Source organism: Camelina sativa, chromosome 9 (genome assembly GCF_030686135.1).
Source record: "Camelina sativa cultivar CO46 ecotype springtype chromosome 9, ASM3068613v1".
Lineage (NCBI taxonomy): Eukaryota > Viridiplantae > Streptophyta > Magnoliopsida > Brassicales > Brassicaceae > Camelina > Camelina sativa.
The window spans coordinates 37,630,393-37,651,878 of record NC_141888.1 but is presented as its reverse complement, the minus strand read 5'-3'; the positions used below and the strand labels follow the sequence as shown (position 1 = coordinate 37,651,878).

At 37.2% G+C, this 21,486-nt stretch overlaps 4 protein-coding genes and 2 pseudogenes across 6 annotated transcripts; 4 read left to right on the top strand and 2 right to left on the bottom strand.

Moving 5' to 3' along the window:
- Nucleotides 1-1,472: 1,472 nt before the first annotated feature.
- On the bottom strand, nt 1,473-10,587 carry LOC104713521 (glycolate oxidase 1-like). The gene is made up of 11 exons (XM_010430663.3): nt 10,368-10,587; nt 10,059-10,248; nt 3,216-3,340; nt 3,088-3,134; nt 2,939-3,016; nt 2,676-2,867; nt 2,542-2,604; nt 2,377-2,446; nt 2,147-2,247; nt 1,947-2,051; nt 1,473-1,837 (listed from the first exon to the last, which is right to left on the bottom strand). Exons 2-11 carry the CDS (start codon nt 10,193-10,195, stop codon nt 1,646-1,648), a joined length of 1,110 nt encoding a protein of 369 aa, XP_010428965.1. The 5' UTR covers nt 10,196-10,248; nt 10,368-10,587; the 3' UTR covers nt 1,473-1,645.
- LOC147939238 (small nucleolar RNA R71) lies at nt 5,539-5,639 on the bottom strand (annotated as a pseudogene).
- Nucleotides 10,588-11,107: 520 nt separating the features above from the next.
- Nucleotides 11,108-13,178, top strand: LOC104713520 (glutathione S-transferase U19). The gene is made up of 3 exons (XM_010430662.3): nt 11,108-11,293; nt 11,823-12,300; nt 12,602-13,178. The coding sequence occupies exons 2-3, from the start codon at nt 11,986-11,988 to the stop codon at nt 12,944-12,946; spliced, it is 660 nt and encodes a 219-aa protein (XP_010428964.1). The 5' UTR covers nt 11,108-11,293; nt 11,823-11,985; the 3' UTR covers nt 12,947-13,178.
- An 824-nt stretch (nt 13,179-14,002) lies between these two features.
- On the top strand, nt 14,003-15,394 carry LOC104713519 (glutathione S-transferase U20). Its single transcript, XM_010430660.2, has 2 exons — nt 14,003-14,669; nt 14,858-15,394. Exons 1-2 carry the CDS (start codon nt 14,355-14,357, stop codon nt 15,203-15,205), a joined length of 663 nt encoding a protein of 220 aa, XP_010428962.1. The 5' UTR covers nt 14,003-14,354; the 3' UTR covers nt 15,206-15,394.
- Nucleotides 15,395-15,714: 320 nt separating this feature from the next.
- LOC104713518 (glutathione S-transferase U21-like) lies at nt 15,715-17,132 on the top strand. The gene is made up of 2 exons (XM_010430659.3): nt 15,715-16,468; nt 16,573-17,132. Exons 1-2 carry the CDS (start codon nt 16,148-16,150, stop codon nt 16,915-16,917), a joined length of 666 nt encoding a protein of 221 aa, XP_010428961.2. The 5' UTR covers nt 15,715-16,147; the 3' UTR covers nt 16,918-17,132.
- Nucleotides 17,133-17,441: 309 nt separating this feature from the next.
- Nucleotides 17,442-20,809, top strand: LOC104713517 (putative disease resistance protein RPP1 pseudogene; annotated as a pseudogene). 2 transcript variants are annotated; one of them, XR_015565118.1, is made up of 2 exons: nt 17,500-17,900; nt 18,874-20,809. The product of XR_015565118.1 is annotated as a putative disease resistance protein RPP1 pseudogene, transcript variant X2 (transcript). The 2 variants fall into 2 exon arrangements; XR_015565116.1 differs by having other exon boundaries at nt 17,442-20,809.
- Nucleotides 20,810-21,486: the final 677 nt, after the last annotated feature.

The following is a 21,486-nucleotide window of genomic DNA, read 5'->3' as shown; positions in this document are numbered from 1 at the left end:
TTATTTGCTTACTTTATTCATGGATTTACGTCGAGGTTGTTGCGCTTTCTAATTTTGGCTCACTGGATACATCTCATAATCTTGACTTTGTGTGATCTTTTATCTTACTTCTATTGGTTCTGAAGCACGTACACGTAAGCGTATGCATATGCACTCGCGGTTCACAATAGCCAATCGATTGATTAATCTACTCTTCTAATATGTAAATGCACAAATGCACCCCTTTTTTTTTCGGGCATATACTTGAAATAATACCTATCTATGTAAAAGAGAAAGACTGGTTTGGGTTTTGCCGACAAAAAAGACTGATCCCGGTTAAAGTTTTGTTATGGATTTATAACGTGTAAACCGTGTCTTTGTAAAGTAGTTTTTTACTCAAATTTTTGTAATCATAATACAATTTGTTTTTACTGTTTAACAAAGTCGCATCAAAATCATACGGATTTATACCAATTTCTATAGTATACAGTTTATCTTTAGCTGGTATATTTGCGCTAAAGTTGTCTCGGAACTTGACGCCTCAAGCAAATATTAGAATTTCGAAAATCAAGCAATGAGCTTGTAGATAAAAAAGCTAATCTCACATGCCACGGTGTATATATAGAACGTAAATTCGTTCGATGTTTCTAGATCAAACTCCATTGACTATGGAGACTCTGGAAACATATTCTAACAAACTTAAAATGAAAATAACAATTGTTTGTTCTTTTATTTTTATAACAATTGTTTCTATCTATCTAGTTTATCTTAATGTGTGGGTGCTTTTTTTGTCAACTATGATGTGTCTATATATATGATGATGTATTATGTAATGATGATAGTATGTTGCTACGTGTCATGATATATGGAACACAACGCAAGCAAATCCAGGTTGAGTCTTGCGCTATATTCTTCTCTATAAAACAATATCTATATACTGTAGGTGCATGATAATGGATAATAGATAAGTTATCAGCACTATTATTTGAGTGACAAATTCCTAATTTAGCTATTATTGATTTATACATACTTACGCTTAGCTATATTATTTACAACTTTGACATGAATACGTACGTTCGAATTACATTTGCTTGGGACATTGATAATATATAGCTACAACAGTTATTTTTTTGGTGCGAGTTTATACTTGTTTTTGAATTTAAAAGAAAATATGAGCGTTATAAAAGGCAAAAGAAAAAAATATAGTTTGGCCATAGGAGTTCTGAAAGGTCAGGTATGGATTGGAAAAGAAAAATAAAAATCAGAAGGACTAATTGCAACTACTATTATAAAAATGATCAGATGGATTGTTTATAATATGATAAATCTACTATTACATATTTTTAATGTATATAAAAAAACATTTTATCAAGTTATGATCTTATATTAGTATTAAAGTTATATACTGACAGAGATGATAAAAGTAAGGGTTACATTGTTGCAATGATTAGATTTTTATTTTTATTATTATCATTTTTTTGGTGCAATGATTAGATTTTAAATTAACTTTATAACTAACTAAAGTACAACAAATAAACAAACGATATGTTTGATTAACAACATGGATCCAACAAAGATACGCAAATAGTACTAAGGATCGAATACGCAGAAGAGTATAAATGGCCATTGAAATTTTACATAACACGAAATCAAAGGAGCATACAGACTAGAGCTTTGGGACTAATCGTGCCTGAGGAGCATCCCAATCAGTGACAATGTGGTTGCGTGTGATCTCCTTTAAACTCGTGCATCCACTTAGTGCCATTGTGAGTTCGAATTCTTCTCTCATCATCTGTAGCACTTTCCTCACTCCGGCCTCTCCTTCCGCCGCTAAAGAGAACACCACCGGCCGTCCGATCTGTTTCCCAACAAAAGATTAAGAAATCGACGAGAAAGAAGAAAATTGGGTTTCTTGTATTCCAAGAATGGTGAATGATACAAAAAAACTTTTGGTTTTTAGCACTTACAAATATGCCTGAGGCTCCAAGAGCTAGGGCTTTGAAGACATCTGTTCCACGGCGAACCCCACCGTCTAAGAACACTGGAATCTTTCCCTGAGCTGCTTTAACAACCTGAGAACCAGAATAGCAGAGAATCATCAAGAGGTAAATTACAATAGTAAGCTTCACAAATTTGGAAAAGAAGTTGATTTTTAATTCTAATTAACCTCTTCAAGCGCTATGATTGTGGCTGGTACGTAATCTAGCTGGCGAGCACCATGGTTAGACACGATGATACCAGCTGCTCCTGCTTGTACTGCCATCCTTGCTGCAGGCCAAAAAAAAAAACGTAACTTATATGGGATTTTTTTTTTTCACAAAATGCAAAGTAATAACACATGAAACTACGGAAAAGACGAATGAGAATTTTGTTTTGTTGAATTTAGGGTTTTCTCACCATCCTCAGCTGTGGGCACTCCTTTCACCAGAATAGGCAGCTTTGTGATTGTCTGAAGCCACTGCACATCCTGTATCATGTATCCCAAAGAAGATCAATCACAACAAGTTTTGTTTTTTTATTGATCTGTAATAGTTTCCAAGTCATTGATATGTATTGCTTTACCTTCCAGCTCAACGTACGATCAATTTGTCCCGCCACGTAGGATGCTAGTCCTGAGTCATTTGCCTGCAACATCCACCGAGCATGTTTAGGACAATTCCAACTCACATACAAATTATATAGATGTTGTTAGTTACCTCATCCATCTTGCCGAGGTCAAGACCTTCAAAATTCTTCAAAGTTAAGTAAGGTGGCAATGTAAACCTGTTCTTGATATCAGATTCTCTGCGACCAAGCCTCGGTGTATCGACAGTGAGAGCGATTGCTTTGAAACCGGCTCTCTCTGCTCTTCTCACAAGTTGAGCCACCACGTTCCTGTCCTTGTAGACCTATAAAAACAACTGAATTCTTGAAGCTTCTTCATTCATAAGCGAGTAATACAGCGTGAAATGGAGCTTACGTAGAGCTGGAAAAATCGGATTCCAGGTCCTGTCGAAGCAACCTCTTCAACACTAGAAGTAGCCCATGAAGATAGTGTCTGCAACAAGAGCTTAATGTCACAAACTCACAGGAGTGGGTGTCCAAAACAAGAAAGGTTCAAAGTCAAACCATGATAGTTCCTGCTGCGGATGCAGCTCTAGCCGTAGCATACTCACCTTAACAAAGCGATAAACGTAAAGATGAGAAACTAGCATGCTGCTCTGTTATTTACTCTGTTCTGTTTCTTGAATTCTTACCTTCGGGATGAGCCATCTTCTGCATAGCAGTTGGAGCAACCATGATAGGCATAGATATCTTGAATCCCAAGACAGTAGTAGTCATATCAATCTTGCTTACATCAAGTAAAATCCGAGGCCGAAACCTTTAGTTATAAGAGAGAAAGAAACATGGTTTGGTATCAATGAAACTTTTCTTGATGAATCAAAACAATGGATTAGAGTAAAAAAAAACTATCATTGATATATCATGGTTTTTATGGTTTTTAACCATGATATAAGGAGTCTTTTAGTGTCTTTTCATTTGTTTCTAGATTGTTTTTGAGTCTTTACAGGTTTTTAGCATGAAAGGAGCGAAATGGAGCAATTTGGATCGTTTTGGAGCAGAAATCTCGGATCAAGACAGGAGTGTCGATCGACACCACTTAAGAGCATCGGTCGACACCCCTTTCTGCCGACTCAAGACCCAAAAATTGGAAGTTTTACAAAAGTTGCCCCAAAGTTTTCCATATTTGCAACATAAGTCCCTGACGTGTTTTAGGACATATAAATAGTGTTTTTAGATTTTCCAAACCCTTAAGTTATTTTCTAGCAGTTTTTGAGAGAGAGATATTGAGAGCTTTTTGGGAGAGATCTGATCTGCTTTGTAGAGAAGAATTTCTTGAACTCCCTTCTTTTACTTTTAATATCTATTCATGTTATTCAGAATTATGATTTGTTCTTCTTTGATCATGTTTGAGTAATTTGCTTGTTAGGTTTAGGGTTTTTCATAGGGTTTTTATGATTTATTAGATCTGAGATTTTTAGGGTTCTTAATCTTTTATGATCTTCATCTTTGGTTGTTCTTCACAATAGTTCTTGATTGATCACCTAGAATTGTTATCTTAGGGAAATAAATTGATATGAGAATATAATTGTTTTCCTGATTAAACCATTGATGAGCAGAATTGTTTATTACAAAGAGATTTGAATGAATAATTCTGTGAACTTATCTAAACCTGTTTTTAAAGCTGATTTATTACTTGGAATTTTACAAAGAGATTTGGATTTTCTGGTTTTAAATTTAGATATTATCTGCAGTGAGAACTGATTTAATTTATCAAAAGTTTAGAGTTCTAGATCTGATTTTATTGCATGAACCTTAATTAATTTATCTGATTTAATATTTCATAATTTCCTGAGAAATTCCCTAGGCTTAGCTCTTTTGATTTTCTGAATTCACATCACTTTTATTTAAATATTGCATTGCTTTATTTTAATTCAATTTAACTTGTTTAGCGTAATTTACAAAACTTTACAGTCTATTGTGTTTGATCTTGAGTCTCTGTGGATTCGACCCCTAAGTACTGCAATTGATCTCTTGTTTGAGAGAGTAGCTCTAGGGATAATTTGAGCATATCAAATTTTGGCGCCGTTGCCGGGGACTCTCTGATTCTACCATTAGATTTAAGTTTTTAATTTCGTCTAAATTTTTCTTTTATTTTCTACTTACACGTTTTTGTCTTTTTTTTCTTCTCTTTGGTGTTTCAGGTGCATGCCTCCTAAACCTCACACAAGGAACAACAAGTCTGGTCCTACTGTGAATTTGTCAAACAAAGAGTTGGGAAAGCTTGAACGTGAGAACAGAAAGGCAGCTAAATCTCTGAAGATGGTTAATACGATCATTCTGATGCGTGATGAGGCTGGTGTTTTGAGGGATCAAGAGGGCCACTTGCGCAATGAGCATGGCCAAAAGCTTGATGCAGAAGGAAACGTGATTCCTGAACCTGTTGTCAACGAGCAGGCTGTTGTGAACCAGCAAGGTGGTGTCGTTGGAGGTCAGGCTGTTGTCAACGAGCAGGCTGATCCGGATCTTGGTGTCGATCGACACCAACCAGGTGGCATCGATCGACACCCACCTGCAGACGTGCGTGGAGCTGCCAACCACGTACAGAACCCTGTTCGAAGACAGGAGAACAACCGGGATCTGATCAGGACCATTGCTGACTACAATCAGGCTGATCTGGTGTATGAGAACCGGTCTGCTATTGTTCCTCCTCCATTCCAGAGGAATGACTTTGAGCTGAAGCCTGCTTACTTTCAGCTAGTTGGGCAGAGACCTTTCTCTGCTTTGCCCCATGAGAAGCCTCTGGACCATATTGAGCATTTTGAGGATCTTGTGACCAGTATCAAGGCTAATGGAGTGACTGAGGACTTCATATTCTGCAAGCTCTTCCCATACTCACTTGCAGGAGAGGCATCTCAGTGGTTGAAGCAGTTGCCAGCTGGATCTTTGACATCTTGGCAACAAGTCAAAGTGGCTTTCCTCAACCATTTCTATGATGATGCAATGTCAGATGAGTTGAGAGTCAAGCTATCCACTTTCAAGCAAAGACCAGATGAAGCATTCAAGGCAGCTTGGGTGAGATTCAAAGCTTATCAGAGGGACTGTCCACACCATGGTTTTTCAAGGGTTCAATTGCTGAGTATTTTCTTCAGAGGGTGTGACTGGAAGTATCAGTTAGCTTTGGATGCTGCAAGTCATGGGAATTTCAAGACAAGAATGCCAGAAGATGCTGAAGTTTTGATTGAGAATTTGGCTTCTAGCAATAGCACTAAGGGAGCAGATGCTGAAAGGAAGAGATTGCATGGAGGATTTGATTCAAACCAGTTAGCTTCTGTCAATGCTAAGCTTGATTCAGTGCACAATCTTCTTGTGGGAAAGAAGTCAGTCCAATTTGCTGCTGAAGTTGAGACATTTGAGCCAGAGCCAGAGAATTCAGAGGAGGATGTCAACTATGTGTATGGAGCTGGGTATCAGGGACAGCGGTTTGGAACTCAGCAAGGCAATAGGCCTTACAGTGGGAACTATTCAGGCTACACTTCCAAGCCAGAGTATCAGCAGCAACAACAGAATAATGGCCATACAAGGACATATGGGAACTCATCTTATCAGTCTCCACCTCCTAAGACTTCTTCTGAGAGTAGAATGGAGGCCATGCTTGAGCAGATTCTACAAGGTCAAGAGAATTTGACAGTGACATTCAATGGAAAGATTGACAATGTCTACACTGAGCTGAATGGGAAGATAGAAGCATTGAACATTCATGTCAAGAAGTTAGAGAATCAGGTTATTCAGACTGCTGGGTCTGTCAAACGACAAGAGGGTTTTCTTCCTGGAAGAACTGAGTTAAACCCCAAGCATGCTTGCAATGCCATATCAGTGAGAGATGAAGATGATGGTGACATTTTTTCTGCAGAACAAGGAGAAAAATCGGCCAATCTGTCGGATCCAGATGATGGCATCGATCGACACCACCTGGGTGTCGATCGACACTCTAGCCAGACGAACCCAGAAACTGCAAAATCTCAGGTTCCAACAGTTGAAAGGGTCTACAAGCCTAAGGTTCCTTTTCCCAAGCCAAGAAAGTCTAAGCAGGAGATGGAAGAAGCTAGATGCAAGGCAATGATGGATAAGGTGATGATTGAGATGCCTTTGATTGATGCAATAAAGCTTTCACCACCACTTAGGCGCTATGTCAAGAGAATGATATCAAATGGTTTGAGCCCTGAGGAAGGAGCACTGCTTACAAAAGATGTTAGTGCAATTCTGTTGAACCAGCCTGTTCAGAGGAAGAAGGAGAGAAAGCAAGTAGTGGTTGTCTCTAAGGAAGTGAGTGCAATCATTCAATGTAAGACTGCAGAGAAGTTACCATATCCTGGAAGCTTTGTACTTGATTGCTCTATCTCAGCAGGAAGGTTTTCACACTCACTTTGTGACCTTGGCTCTAGCATCAACTTGATGCCACATTCTGTTGCGGTGAGACTTGGGATGACAGAATTCAAGCCAACTCAGATTTCTCTAATCCTAGCTGATAGATCCAGAAGAACTCCTGAAGGTGTTTTAGAGGATATTCCAGTTAAGGTTGGCAACTTCCTGATTCCCACTGACTTTGTGGTGCTGAAGTATGATCAAGAGCCTAAAGATCCTCTTATCTTAGGAAGGTCTTTCTTGGCTACAGCTGGTGCAGTCATTGATGTGCAGAAGGGACACATAACACTGAATGTGGATGGATTGAGTATGCATTTTGAGATGGATAAGCTGAGGAGAGCTCCTACTATTGATGGACAGACTTTTTCTGTTGAAAAAGTTTCTGCAACACGAGCATCAGGCTCAGTGTCGATCGATGCCACCAAGACGGTATCGATCGACACCCCTCCACGACCGAGACAGAACAGCTCCAAAACTGATGTTCCAAGTCAGAATCCTGTTCCCCAACAGAAAGTCTCTCAATCCACACTCCAAAGCCCTCAGGTAAGGCAAAGGTACACCTCTCCTTCTCCTAAACCTCTTCAAATCACCAATAAGAATTTCAAAGAGATAAAAACTGTTTTACAGTTAACCAAGCCACGAGATTATCGTAGAGCGCTTGTTTCTTCTGTTGATGATTTTGCAGGAAAGAAAAGATACCCTCCCATACCTAAATCCCGCCCTGGTCCTGTTCCTTACATCCTTGGCAGACCTCATGCACCTAAAGCTTATACACCACCATGGATGAAGAGGATTTCAATGTCATGTTCTGCTCCACCAGGTTCCTGAGCTCCAGCACAGTCAAGCTAATGACTGAAAACAAGCGCTTAGTGGGAGGCAACCCACTGGTAAGTTTTTCTTTTTCTTTTGATTTTGATTTCTATTTATTTTATTTTTATTTTTGCTTTCCTCTTACTTGATAACACTGGGGACAGTGTTGTTTAAGTCTGGGGGAGGTTAGTACTAACTATGTTTTCTGTTTTTGAGTTTCAGTTGTGTCAGTCAAAACCATAAAGTTTGAGTCAAATTTTTCAAAATTTTTCTTTTTGTCTTTGGGAATTATGATCTTGACTAATGATTTCTCTTATTTGGCTAACACTCTAATGATTATTTGTTTATGCTTGATCTCAAAACTGAATCTTAGAAAGACTATGAGCCTTATCAACAATCCTGAAAGCCCTTATTCAATGGATATCTGATTGATCTAACGTTGTCTCAACTTTTATCAGGATTTTAACCGGACTTAATCTCTTACTTTGGGGTTGGAAATCAGTGGACTAGACTTCTTCTTCAGGCCATACAAGACAGTGCAATTTTTCAAAGTATGTCTCCCCTCTCTCTTCCCTTCAGTGCTTAAAAAAAAATCAGAAAAAAAGAGAATAAAAGATGAGATGATTTTGATCAGTTTAGAGAGGTAGGTAAATTACCAGTGACCTCATTATTCTACTCTTGAGTCAAATGATCACACAAAGCTTGGAAGTGAGGGGTAGGTAAATTACCGATGACCCCGGTATTCGCTTACACCTTTGATTAAGAAAAAAATAATGGAAGTGAGAAAAGGGAGAGGAAAGGAGATGTAAGAAGAATGTCTTGGCCTGAAAAGAGTCCATATGCCACTGTTCAATACACCCAAGGTAAGAACTCACCTGTACTTGCTTTAATATTGACTAATGAGATGACAATGGAGATTTCAGAGATTCCAAAGGATTGTGGGATTTGAGTAAGGAATGTTGATGCTAATCATGGTTGAGTATAAGAAGTAAGTTCTTGAGTCAGGTAAATGAAGAGTGTGAATAAGAATAATCTGCAATTGAGTGAGTTCCCTGTTTTCAAACCTCTTTCACAGGTCTAAGCTTATGTTTTGCTTGAGGGCAAGCAAAGGCTAAGTCTGGGGGAGTTGATATATCATGGTTTTTATGGTTTTTAACCATGATATAAGGAGTCTTTTAGTGTCTTTTCATTTGTTTCTAGATTGTTTTTGAGTCTTTACAGGTTTTTAGCATGAAAGGAGCGAAATGGAGCAATTTGGATCGTTTTGGAGCAGAAATCTCGGATCAAGACAGGAGTGTCGATCGACACCACTTAAGAGCATCGGTCGACACCCCTTTCTGCCGACTCAAGACCCAAAAATTGGAAGTTTTACAAAAGTTGCCCCAAAGTTTTCCATATTTGCAACATAAGTCCCTGACGTGTTTTAGGACATATAAATAGTGTTTTTAGATTTTCCAAACCCTTAAGTTATTTTCTAGCAGTTTTTGAGAGAGAGATATTGAGAGCTTTTTGGGAGAGATCTGATCTGCTTTGTAGAGAAGAATTTCTTGAACTCCCTTCTTTTACTTTTAATATCTATTCATGTTATTCAGAATTATGATTTGTTCTTCTTTGATCATGTCTGAGTAATTTGCTTGTTAGGTTTAGGGTTTTTCATAGGGTTTTTATGATTTATTAGATCTGAGATTTTTAGGGTTCTTAATCTTTTATGATCTTCATCTTTGGTTGTTCTTCACAATAGTTCTTGATTGATCACCTAGAATTGTTATCTTAGGGAAATAAATTGATATGAGAATATAATTGTTTTCCTGATTAAACCATTGATGAGCAGAATTGTTTATTACAAAGAGATTTGAATGAATAATTCTGTGAACTTATCTAAACCTGTTTTTAAAGCTGATTTATTACTTGGAATTTTACAAAGAGATTTGGATTTTCTGGTTTTAAATTTAGATATTATCTGCAGTGAGAACTGATTTAATTTATCAAAAGTTTAGAGTTCTAGATCTGATTTTATTGCATGAACCTTAATTAATTTATCTGATTTAATATTTCATAATTTCCTGAGAAATTCCCTAGGCTTAGCTCTTTTGATTTTCTGAATTCACATCACTTTTATTTAAATATTGCATTGCTTTATTTTAATTCAATTTAACTTGTTTAGCGTAATTTACAAAACTTTACAGTCTATTGTGTTTGATCTTGAGTCTCTGTGGATTCGACCCCTAAGTACTGCAATTGATCTCTTGTTTGAGAGAGTAGCTCTAGGGATAATTTGAGCATATCAATCATCAAAAGCTCACAAGATTCGAGAGAAAGCGTTTCTGTTTTCTTGTAGAGTCCACTGATCTTCTGCACCAGAAGCGTAGTAATCGTAGACCATCTTTGGTAATTTCTCCTTAGCGATAGCTTCATACTCGTTAACGTTAGTGATCTCCATCTCCTCTAAAAAATCTGATCTTCAACTCTCTTAGCTAATCTCTTTTAAAGTATCTGCTTAGATCACAGGGAACAGAGCAAAAAGACAAGATCAATATTTATAATATACATCTGAGCAGTTCTGCAGGCATACATGTGTAAGTAAGGAAAAGGATCTGTGAGAGAAAGCTCACCAAGTTAAGGAATAGAAGAGACTTTGGACTTGGGATTAAGCTGCTTGTAAACAGAAACTATTCCATATAATGTGAATTTTTCTGCATGAGGACAAAAAATACTCATTGGTGTGTACTTATTTGATTTGTGAAGAGGATGAGAAATTGGAGGTTCGGATTTGGAAAGGAAACAGAACCACTCGAATTAAGAGAGTTCTTATCCAAAAAACCAAAACAAACCTTTTTCTTGTGTGTGTTGTTTAGTTTATTTCCTTTTTCATTATCATTAGATTCATTTCTCATCCACAGAAGAAAAGTAGAGACCATTTATGAATTTTTTTTTCCTTTTTGAATGATGTGATTTTATGATTGACTTTTCATTAATGTGTAATGTGTATTTACGAAAAAAAATTACGATAATAATATGATTGTACGAGCATGTTAATAAAATATGTGTATTTGAGATTATTTTAGTGCAACAAAGAGAGAAAGGTTGCGAGTGACCTGTGAGTTGTGACCACTGGAGGCTTAAAAAAAAAGAAATATATATCATCTTTTTAAAACAGCTACTAAACAAAATCAACATTGAATTCGAAAAATTATATTATTTTCACATTTATTTATTACTTGGGTTATGCAGAAAGAAGAAGACTGTGTTTACAAATTACAACTCCGGTCCAGACCCATTACGTAAATTAAGCCCACATCAAATAACCAAAACAAATTTCAAGATGTAAGTATGTAAAGTAACTAAATAATACAGGGATTGACATAATTTAGAGTTGGGAATCCATATCATGTCAGTATGGATCTCTGTGATCATTGTCGACTGTCGCTGATCTCGAGGTAGTAGTAAGCAAACGTAAATACAAAGGCGTAACCAAGCAGCTTTACACACTCCCAGTCACATCCACATGTATCTCGAGAGTCCGATTGAATCCGCCAATGTACGTGTACCACTTTCTTCTACCTAGTTTCTAGAATTTTAGCTCACTTTTCTAAATTCTTGTGGAGTTTTTGTTTAGTTAGCACGTTTTTCAACTATTTGGACTAGTATGATTTTTTTTTTAAAAACCATCAGCTAAACTATTGTGTTGAAATAAAAAAATAGTATCTATTACTAAAAATAAATAAGTTTGCTATTAAAAGAAAACAAATAAATTTGCTTTATTATAATACCAAAACAAAATCCATTGACGTTTTGAAACCCAAATTTGGAACTATGATAATAGAGTCCAAACGAATATTTGCAACTTATATCAGCCTCGACTAGAATCCTCTATATTTAGTGCACCGCTTAAAATCAAGTCTTTTAACCAAAAATAAAATAAAATAGTCACCAATATTTATTATAAAAAAAAATATAAAAAAAAATCAACAATAACAATAAAATCAAAAGAAAAGGAATGAAAATCTTATTATAAAAAACTACTATATATAACTTAATAAAATCTGACCACATGTTTTAAAGGACAGGTGTGTGTGACGTAACGACTAGAGTAAGCAAAAGATCCTCTTTGGTATCTATCATCTATAAATATCTCTAGAACCCTCCCCAGTCCCCACTCTCTCTTCTTCATTATCTCTACCACCAACAAACAAATCGAGAAAGACGTACTGTAAAAAACCTCTCTTGACAATGGCGAATGAGGTGGTTCTTCTTGATTTCTGGCCGAGTATGTTCGGGATGAGGACGAGGATCGCACTGAGGGAGAAAGGTGTGGAATTTGAGTACAGAGAAGAAGATCTGAGGAACAAGAGCCCTTTGCTTCTCCAGATGAACCCGATCCACAAGAAGATTCCTGTTCTCATCCACAATGGTAAACCGGTTAACGAATCTATCATTCAGGTTCAGTACATTGATGAGGTCTGGTCTCACAAGAACCCTATCCTTCCTTCTGATCCTTACCAGAGAGCTCAGGCTCGATTCTGGGCTGATTTCATCGACAAAAAGGTATCACTTTTATTTGTTGTGCCCTTTTGATTTATATTAAGGGCTGGAATCGAATTGGGAATCTCTAAAAATTGAAACTTGATTTGAGTTTTGCTTGCAAGTGATAGCCTTTGCCCAAAATTTAGGGTTTTTGTTACTTCTGCGATTTGGGGATTTTGAAATACTGAATCTTGCTTTGAGTTTGTTGTAGTTGAAATCCAAAGTTTAGGTTTTTGTTATCTGGTGGACTCATCTTTTGAGCTTTGTTTGGGTCTGAGTTCTGACTTAGTTTGTGGTTTACTTACTCTGTGGAATGGATCAGATGTACGAGGCTCAGAGGAAGGTGTGGGCGACCAAAGGTGAGGAACAAGAGACAGGCAAGAAGGATTTCATTGAGATACTCAAGACTCTTGAGTCTGAGCTTGGAGACAAGCCTTACTTTGGTGGAGATGAGTTTGGCCTTGTAGACATTGCATTGATTGGTTTCTCCACCTGGTTTCCATCATATGAGAAGTTTGGTAACTTCAGCATCGAACAAGAGTGTCCGAAACTGATCGCTTGGGTCAAGAAGTGTTTGCAGAGGGAGACCGTGGCTAAGTCCTTGCCTGATCCTGAGAAGGTTACCGAGTTCGTCTCCATGCTCAGGAGCAAATTTGTGCCAGAGTAGATCTGTTTCTTTGCCGTTTGGTTCTGATGCTCTCTGTTTTATTACTTTCGTGTGTAATATCTATCTTTAAATAATGCAGAGCATCTGTAAGATGATTTGGCTGTAGAGAATGTAAGTCTCTGCTTGATTGAGCAGTTTCGTGTGTTTTTATGGGCCTAAGGGTTTGTCCTAGTTTGTATGCAACTTGATTAAGTAAGGGTTTTATTAAATGATACGTTAAAATCTTGTGATTTATGTGCCTGTGTGAAGAAGATTGAGTCAACCTGTCAGAGTTGATCATACCAGTAGTAGAAGTTGGATATTGTATGCTATTATGTTCGGTAAGCTCACAATCAGGTTAGATCCGATATGCCACGATGCCACGGGTTTGGTGTTTGGTGGGGCTGGATTACTTTTGAAACTTAAGTCTGATCCGTATAAAATAGTGAGATTGATACAGTTCACATACCCATATCTTTGAATTTTAGTTGAGATTATGAAACTATGATACATCAGCAATGATATTAGTATGAACTCAAATACTACACCATAATGTTCTGGACTGATCTTAATGCTTGGGGAATTATGTATTTGAGTTATATTCTTTTGGTTGTAATATTTGGACCATGTGCTTTCTAATTTTATTAATCTGACAGCAACAATATTATCGTGTCCAAATTTTCCTCTTTAAACGGGACTCGTTCTTCTTTACTAAGTCATTCACACTCACTTGTTCACACCACAGCATCAAGCCAATAAAAAAGATCAAGGAAATATTATTCAGAGATCGGGATCAATGGCGAAGCAGCCGATTCTTCTTGATTGCTGGCCGAGCATGTTGGGTATGAGGGCTAGATTGCAGGATAAACCTCTATAATTGTACATGATGGGCCGTTGTTATCGTATGGGGATGGGAATAAAAGGCCCAAATTAATAATATCCATGTTGTTATAGGTCAGTTGGAAAAGTCACGTTTTAAAAAATACTAAAATCAAGTGAAATGTACATCATCTACCTAACTGAAGTCTGACTGAGTTGAGTCTTCAAATGAATCAAGTAGGTGGCCACGTCAAAAGTATGGTGAGTCATGAGTGACGCAGCAACGAATCAACTACTGGTTTTAAGAACCCTCTAAACTCTAATTAGCCCAGTATTAGTTCACTCGATCTATCTACTTGTAATTTACTACTTACCTTATCCAATTTGTACCATAATACTACTTTTTTAAAGTTATGAGGGAAAGCAATATTCTTTAATTAATAATTACGCATTCGCTTTATTTCCATCCCTCTATAAAACGACCGTTACTCACACAGTCATCACACCTCTTCTTTATATCCACACACTCACTTGTTCACTTTAAGTTAAAAAAAAAAAAAAAAAAAATTATCAAGAACAGATCATCTGTGAGCTTCAGATATCGAAATCAATGGCGAACAAACCGATTCTTCTGGATTACTGGCCGAGTATGTTCGGTATGAGGGCTAGAGTTGCGTTGAGGGAGAAAGGTGTTGATTTCGAGTACAGAGAGGAGGATTTCAGCAACAAGAGCCCTTTGCTCCTCCAGAGTAATCCTGTTCACAAGAAAATCCCGGTTCTCATCCACAACGGTAAACCGGTCTGTGAATCTCTCAACGTCGTCTATTACGTTGACGAGGCCTGGCCCGACAAGAACCCATTCTTCCCTTCCGATCCTTACGGTAGATCTCAGGCTCGTTTCTGGGCCGATTTCGTGGACAAGAAGGTATAACTTATCCCTTCTCTGTTCCTTGTTTTCGTAAGGGTTTATACAAGGCTAATTTTAGGGTTTTGTTTGTAGATCTGTAAGCTTGTTCGATATGTCTACTACTTTGGATTTGATTTGAACTTTTTTTTTGTGTTCATCTGACACAAAGTTTGATGTTATTATGTTACAATGTGTAATGGATTCAGTTCACGGAAGCACAAGTGAAGATCTGGATGAAGAAAGGTGAGGAGCAAGAGGCAGGGAAGAAGGAGTTTATTGAAGCATGCAAGATTCTTGAAACTGAGCTTGGAGACAAACCATACTTTGGTGGAGATAGCTTTGGCTATGTTGACATTTCCTTGATTACATTCTACTGTTGGTTCCAAGCATACGAGAAGTTTGGTAACATCAACATCGAATCAGAGAGTCCCAAACTCGTCGCTTGGGGAAAGAGGTGCATGGAGAAAGAGAGTGTGTCTAAGTCTCTCCCTGACTCTGAGAAGATTGTTGGATACGTCGCTGAGTTCAGGAAGAACAATCTCGGATCTGAGTGAGTAGAAATTGTTCTTCTTTTGTCGTCAAATCTATGTTCTGTTCTGTTCTGTTCTGTTTTTATCTTTGGTTTTCTGTGTTCCTTCATAATAATAATGCGAGAGACGGAGAGAGCATTAGTGATTGTGTGGTGGTATGTATGCATCCTAATTGCTAAGTATGGATTTTAAATAAACTTTGTTTTGATTTAAGCGTCTAAATGTGAAGTCGTAATCACGAAGGAGATTACTAGATTAGTAAACTCGTTTTGGAACCAATGAAACAAAAGTCCTCAAAAAACAAGAATCACGAGAAGATATATGGTAGATTTCTTTGTCACTTTCACTACAGAAGACAGTGTTGTTTGTCCTACTCCTCCCTCACGAGACGCATAGTCCGCTGACGCTTGTACGAAAAAAGAGTATAATAGAGGGCTATTATAAGTAGAGTTGGTGACCACGTTGCAATCATGCAAGTATAGTGGCCCAACAACTACAAAAACAAAATTATAAAAAAGTGTGTTGGGTTTCTCAACCGATTTTGGGAGGACATGGCAGCCTTGAAGCACTCTCTAAACAAAAACTTCACTAAAAACACCTCCATCATCAGCTCAGTTCCCTCACTTTGAGGTTTGAGTGGAGAGTGGAGACTCCACTACGGTCGAGTACACATGCATTATCTTCTTTTTTTCTTTTGTCACTATTCAACCAATAATATCATCTAGACGTGTCCAGTTTAAAGTTTAAACAACAAAAAAAAAAAGAGTTACAATAATTCACACTTAGGATGCTTTACAAATTCATGGAGAACTTTTCATCCGCCCTGCTTTAGTTGGTACACCACTAGCAGTATTAAAATACGAGATATTGTTTAAGTTACTATAAGACTAGTGATAGAAATTATATAATTACCACACTTTGATTTTCTTAAACCGTTTCATATGGTTGGCCACAAAAGTTTTAATAATGGCAGACGAAGTGATCCTTATGAGTTTCTGGCCGAGCATGTTCGGAATGAGGACGATGATCGCGTTAGAGGAGAAAGGAGTGAAGTACGAGTATAGAGAAGAAGAGGATGCGATCAGGAACAAGAGTCCCTTGCTTCTAGAGATGAATCCGATTTACAAAAAGATCCCGGTACTCATCCACAATGGTAAACCGGTTTGTGAATCCATCATCCAAATCCAATACATAGACGAAGTCTGGTCCGACAAGAACCCATTCCTTCCTACTGATCCTTACCAAAGATCTCAAGCCTTCTTTTGGGCTGATTTCATCGAAAAGAAGGTAAAACAACATGAATGTGTATTTAAAAGATTTCAGATCAAATTCTAGGGTTTTGCCTGTAACTCATGTGTGTATGTGTATGTTCCTTGTGGTACAATGAACAGTTGTTCCTTTGTGGGAGGAAGACTTGGGCAACGAAAGGTGAGGAGCTAGAAGCAGCGAAGAAGGAGCTTATTGAAATACTCAAGACTCTTCAATCTGAGCTAGGAGATAAACCTTACTTTGGCGGCGATACATTCGGGTTTGTAGACATTGTGTTGATTGGGTTCTATAGTTGGTTTCCAGCATACCAGAAATTTGGTAACTTCAGCATTGAACCAGAGTGTTCGAAACTGATGACTTGGGGAAAGAGGTGTATGCAAAGAGACAGTGTGGCTAAGACTTTGTCTGATTCTGAGAGAGTTTTTGGTTACGTTTTACATCTTAAGAAGGTATATGGGATCGAGTAAGAGAAGATCTCTTTGTTTAGCTATATAAGTTGTGTTGTGTTTATCTGGAGGTTTTCATGTTCCTAATAATGACATTATGTTGTCAAATTGATGCTGGAGAGCACTTAAGATGCCATTTGAGCTCTTGAAATGATCATTAGTCGGGTGAATGCTTTGTTCTTGCTTCTTGTAGCTGGATACTAAAATGCGGAATCAGATTTTTACAGTTTTGAGTATCAGCAGACTCCATAAGTTGTCACTATATTTGTTGCCAATTCATTCATATAGGTAGAGAGCAGGTTGACTTTTAATAAATAAGTTGATCATCCTTGGCTTCTTATTAGTTTTGTTATCAATACAAGAATTTATATAATCTAACAATAATATAACTTGACAATGTTGTTGACTTTTTAGGTTCAGCCCCTTAACTCTTTTGTTTTCTTAGAACTTTGTAGACAAGATTATGTGCCATATACTTAGCGCATTTAACCTACGGTTTTGTAAACTACTAATACCCAGTTAACAATTTTGGGCTTACTACAACAATAATGGCCCAAGGTCTTTTGACACTTGCACAAAAACAATACTTCTTCTTCTCCCTCTATCTTCTTCTTCACCTTTTTGGTCAATCTCTGATTATTCACTCAAGTTTAGGTATTGATCAAAGGTTTTGATTCCAACACTTGCATGATTTGGATGCTTGTTGTTTTGTTTGATTTTCTGGGAAGTTTTGGTCTGAATTTCTAAGCTAATGCTTTTAAGTTGACTTCTTTGATAAGATTTACTTTTATAGTCATATGAGTATAGTGACGTAAGCGGTGAGTGCCTTAAAAAAAATCATTATCTACTCCCTATGTCGACAGCGTCAGTGTATACAACTTTTGAAGTTTAGAGCGAGAAAAACTGAGGAATCAGACTCAGACATGAATCCGATTCACATGAAGATTGTCCAGTACATTCACATTGACGAGGTCTGGTCCGGGATAATTTCCATCGACACCAAGGTACCAAATCCAAATCTCGCTTTGTTTGTCTATGGCTCCATGCCCTTTGGTTATGTAATTGCAACACAAGTTCAGAACGTGAGCTAATTAATAATTCTCTCTTCGAGTCAGTGTGAGAATCTAATTTGGGACCAAATGTCTTTTGTGTGTCCGATTTATGTTTGAGAGCAGTGAAGCATCCAAAGGGGCATTGTGGTCAGTCCTGACTGTTGATCATCTTGATGCTTCTTAATCTATGCCCTCTTGCCCTATTTTATATAGTATATTTCTTTGAGATTTGTTAATTTTATAGGTTCTTATTCTTGCATCCCATTTTTTTCAAAGGAAACATCCGTGAAAGCTTCCTTCATCTCTCTGGCTCTCTTCTTGATTCTCTCTCAATCATTTTTTTTTTGCTAATGGATTCATCTTTTCTCCTTACTACTGTTGATACTACTGCTATAGGCTTCTTCTTCTTCTTCTTCTTCTTCTTCTTCTTCTTCTTCTTCTTCTTCTTCTTCTTCTTCTTCTTATTCTTCATGCTTTTGTGTACATTACTTTTTCTTGTTATAAAATCTTTTAGTTTCCGTCAAGACAACAAGGAACTTTTAGTTGATGATGTGGAGATTTGTGATATAGTAAGTTCCGTCTCTAATCTTGAATTCCCCTTAAAACTTGTTACAATTAATCTCCAAGAATTGTATCTCAATGGATGTTTAAGTCTAGTAGAACTTCCCTCATCTATTGGAAATCTCATTAACCTCAATATATTGGAGCTTATTGTATGCCCATATCTAGTGGAGCTTCCTTCATCTATTGGAAATCTCACTAATCTCCGGAAGTTGAAGCTTATTGAATGTTCAAGTCTAGTGAACCTTCCTTCATCTATTGGAAATCTCACTAATCTCCATGAGCTTATTGTATGTTTAATAAATCTGGTAACGCTTCCCTCATCTGTTGGAAGTTTTATGAATCTTGAAATATTTGATCTTAGTGGATGCTCAAATCTGGTAAAGCTTCCCTCATCTACTGGAAATCTCATTTGTCTTCAAGAATTGGATCTCAGTGAGTGCTCAAATCTGGTGGAGCTTCCTTCATCTATTGGAAAGCTTGTTAAACTTGACAAGTTGGAGCTTAGTGAATGCTCAAACTTGGTGGAGCTTCCGTCATCTATTGGAAAACTTGTTAATCTTCAAGATTTGGAGCTTTATGTATGCTCAGGCCTGGTGGCGCTTCCCTCGTCCATTGGAGATCTTGTTAATCTCAAGAAATTGGAGCTTATTAAATGCTCAAAACTGGTGGAGCTTCCTTCTTCTATTGGAAATCTCATTAGTCTTCAAGAATTGGTTATACGTGAATGCTCAACTCTGGTGGAGCTTCCTTCTTCTATTGGAAATCTCATTTGTCTTCAAGAATTGGAGGTTAGTGAATGCTCAAGTCTGGTGGAGCTTCCCTCATCTATAATTGGAAGTCTCATTAATCTCCGTCTATTAAGTCTTAGTGAATGTACAAATCTAGTGAAGCTCCCCTCATCTCTTGGAAATGCTACTAGTCTCAAATATTTGAATCTTAGTCATTGTTCAAGTCTGGTGGAACTTCCTTTATCTATTGGAAACATGTGTTCGTTGACAAAGTTGATGTTGCAAGGATGCTCAAAGTTAGAGGTTCTTCCGATGGGGATCAACTTGGAATCTCTGTTATTACTTGATGTCACCGGTTGCTCTAAGCTGAGAACTTTTCCTGAGATTTCTACTAATATCAGTTTTCTTATGCTCTGTGGAACTATGATAAAAGAAGTTCCTTTGTCAGTCAAGTCATGGTCTCGACTTCATCTCATGCATATAACATACTGCAGAGACCTTGAAGAGTTCCCACATGCTCTTGACATTATCACAGATTTGGAGTTGAACAACTCAGATATAGAAGAAGCTCCTCCATGGGTCAGTGGGATTTCTCGTTTACGTCAACTTACACTCAACAAATGCACGAGGCTGGTATCACTCCCACAGCTACCGGGTTCCCTAGTACATTTAGTTGCAGAAAACTGTGAGTCCCTGGAGAGACTTGACTGCTCCTTTCCGAATCCTTACGTTAGTCTCAACTTTATCGACTGTTGGAAACTGAATCAAAAAGCAAGAGAGATCATCATCCAAACATGTGCATATGCGATCTTACCAGGTAGACAAGTCCCTGCATTCTTCACTTACCAAGCTACTAGTGATGGTTCTGTAACAATGGAGTTGAATCAGAGTCGTTTTCCTACGTCATTGAGGTTTAAAGTCTGTCTCTTGCTGGTTTATAAGGGTGACACAAAAGCTGGTGATGAGAAACAGATATATGCATCTTCTACCATTGTCGACAAACATAGGGGTATCAGTATTGTTCCGTATGGACCACCAGGCCGTGTTCTACGTCCACTTTTAACGGAACATCTGTACATATACGAAGCTGAGGCAAAAAACGTGGAATACAACAAGCTTTTCCTTGAATTCAAAGTCCAAAGTGACACATGGGAGATAGGTAAATGTGGGATACGCCAACTCTGACCTTGATGCCGATGGTTTTATAATGGTCTGATTCTATTATCTCTTCATATATAATATATATCTGTTTGTCATACAAGTTTTGTTGTTCTTCCTTTTCTCAATAATTCAGATTTTGTAATAGTTCAAAGTTCAAACTGAAATCATTAAACATCACTACATCATATATAACACTTTCTAAAAAAAAACATCGACTCTTTTACCGTTTGGTTTGTGAATTCTGCTTTGTTTTTTTTTTGTTTTTTTGGTAATATGCTCTGTTGCTTTGCTTTATTGTGTTCTGTTTCCTTTAAGGTCTATGTTTTCTGGACTATTGTCATTAAAGGATGTTGTATCTTGTCACTCAAGAATATGGTATGATTCATGGATTCATAGATTTAACTGTAATCCATTTATTTTGCTTTACTTTTTCATGGAAAGAAGAAGAAAAAAAAAGTTTATGGGGTGATCAACTTTACTATCTGAAATCAAATCACTGTTTGTGTGGCTGATCTTAACTCAGAACCATGAAGTGACCTTATATGTTGGACCCCTGAACGGCTACTTAGCATCTCCTTGAGCCTTTTCTTACACATATCAAATCATCATCATCAATACTTCGACGTGGGAGTTTAAAAACAGAGGCGAGAACTACTAAAATCAGGAGGAGACTTCAAAATTCAACACGGTTTCCATTGATCACAAAAAAAAAAAAATCCCTAACGCAGAAATTGTGTTTGTGATGTTTCATTTTTTTCTAAAACGATTATATAAACTGATCAAGTTTCCATTTTTTTTTCACTATCAGAGTTTAAACCAAACCTTAGGTTCAATGATAAACCTAGCCGTTATTTAGGTTCTGTTAAACTTTTCTATTTTTCTACTTAGTTACTGATTTATTTTCCTTTTTTTTTTAACCCTTTGCATTTAAGTTCGGGTAAAAACCATTGCTAGTTCTAATTTATCTAACATACAGTGTGCTGTCTCCTTTGTAATTTTTTGGGTCTTGTTACTTATCTTTAAGTGATTCCTATATATATTTTGCGTGGAAAGATAAATGGAAAAAAAAATTAAGTGATCAAAAT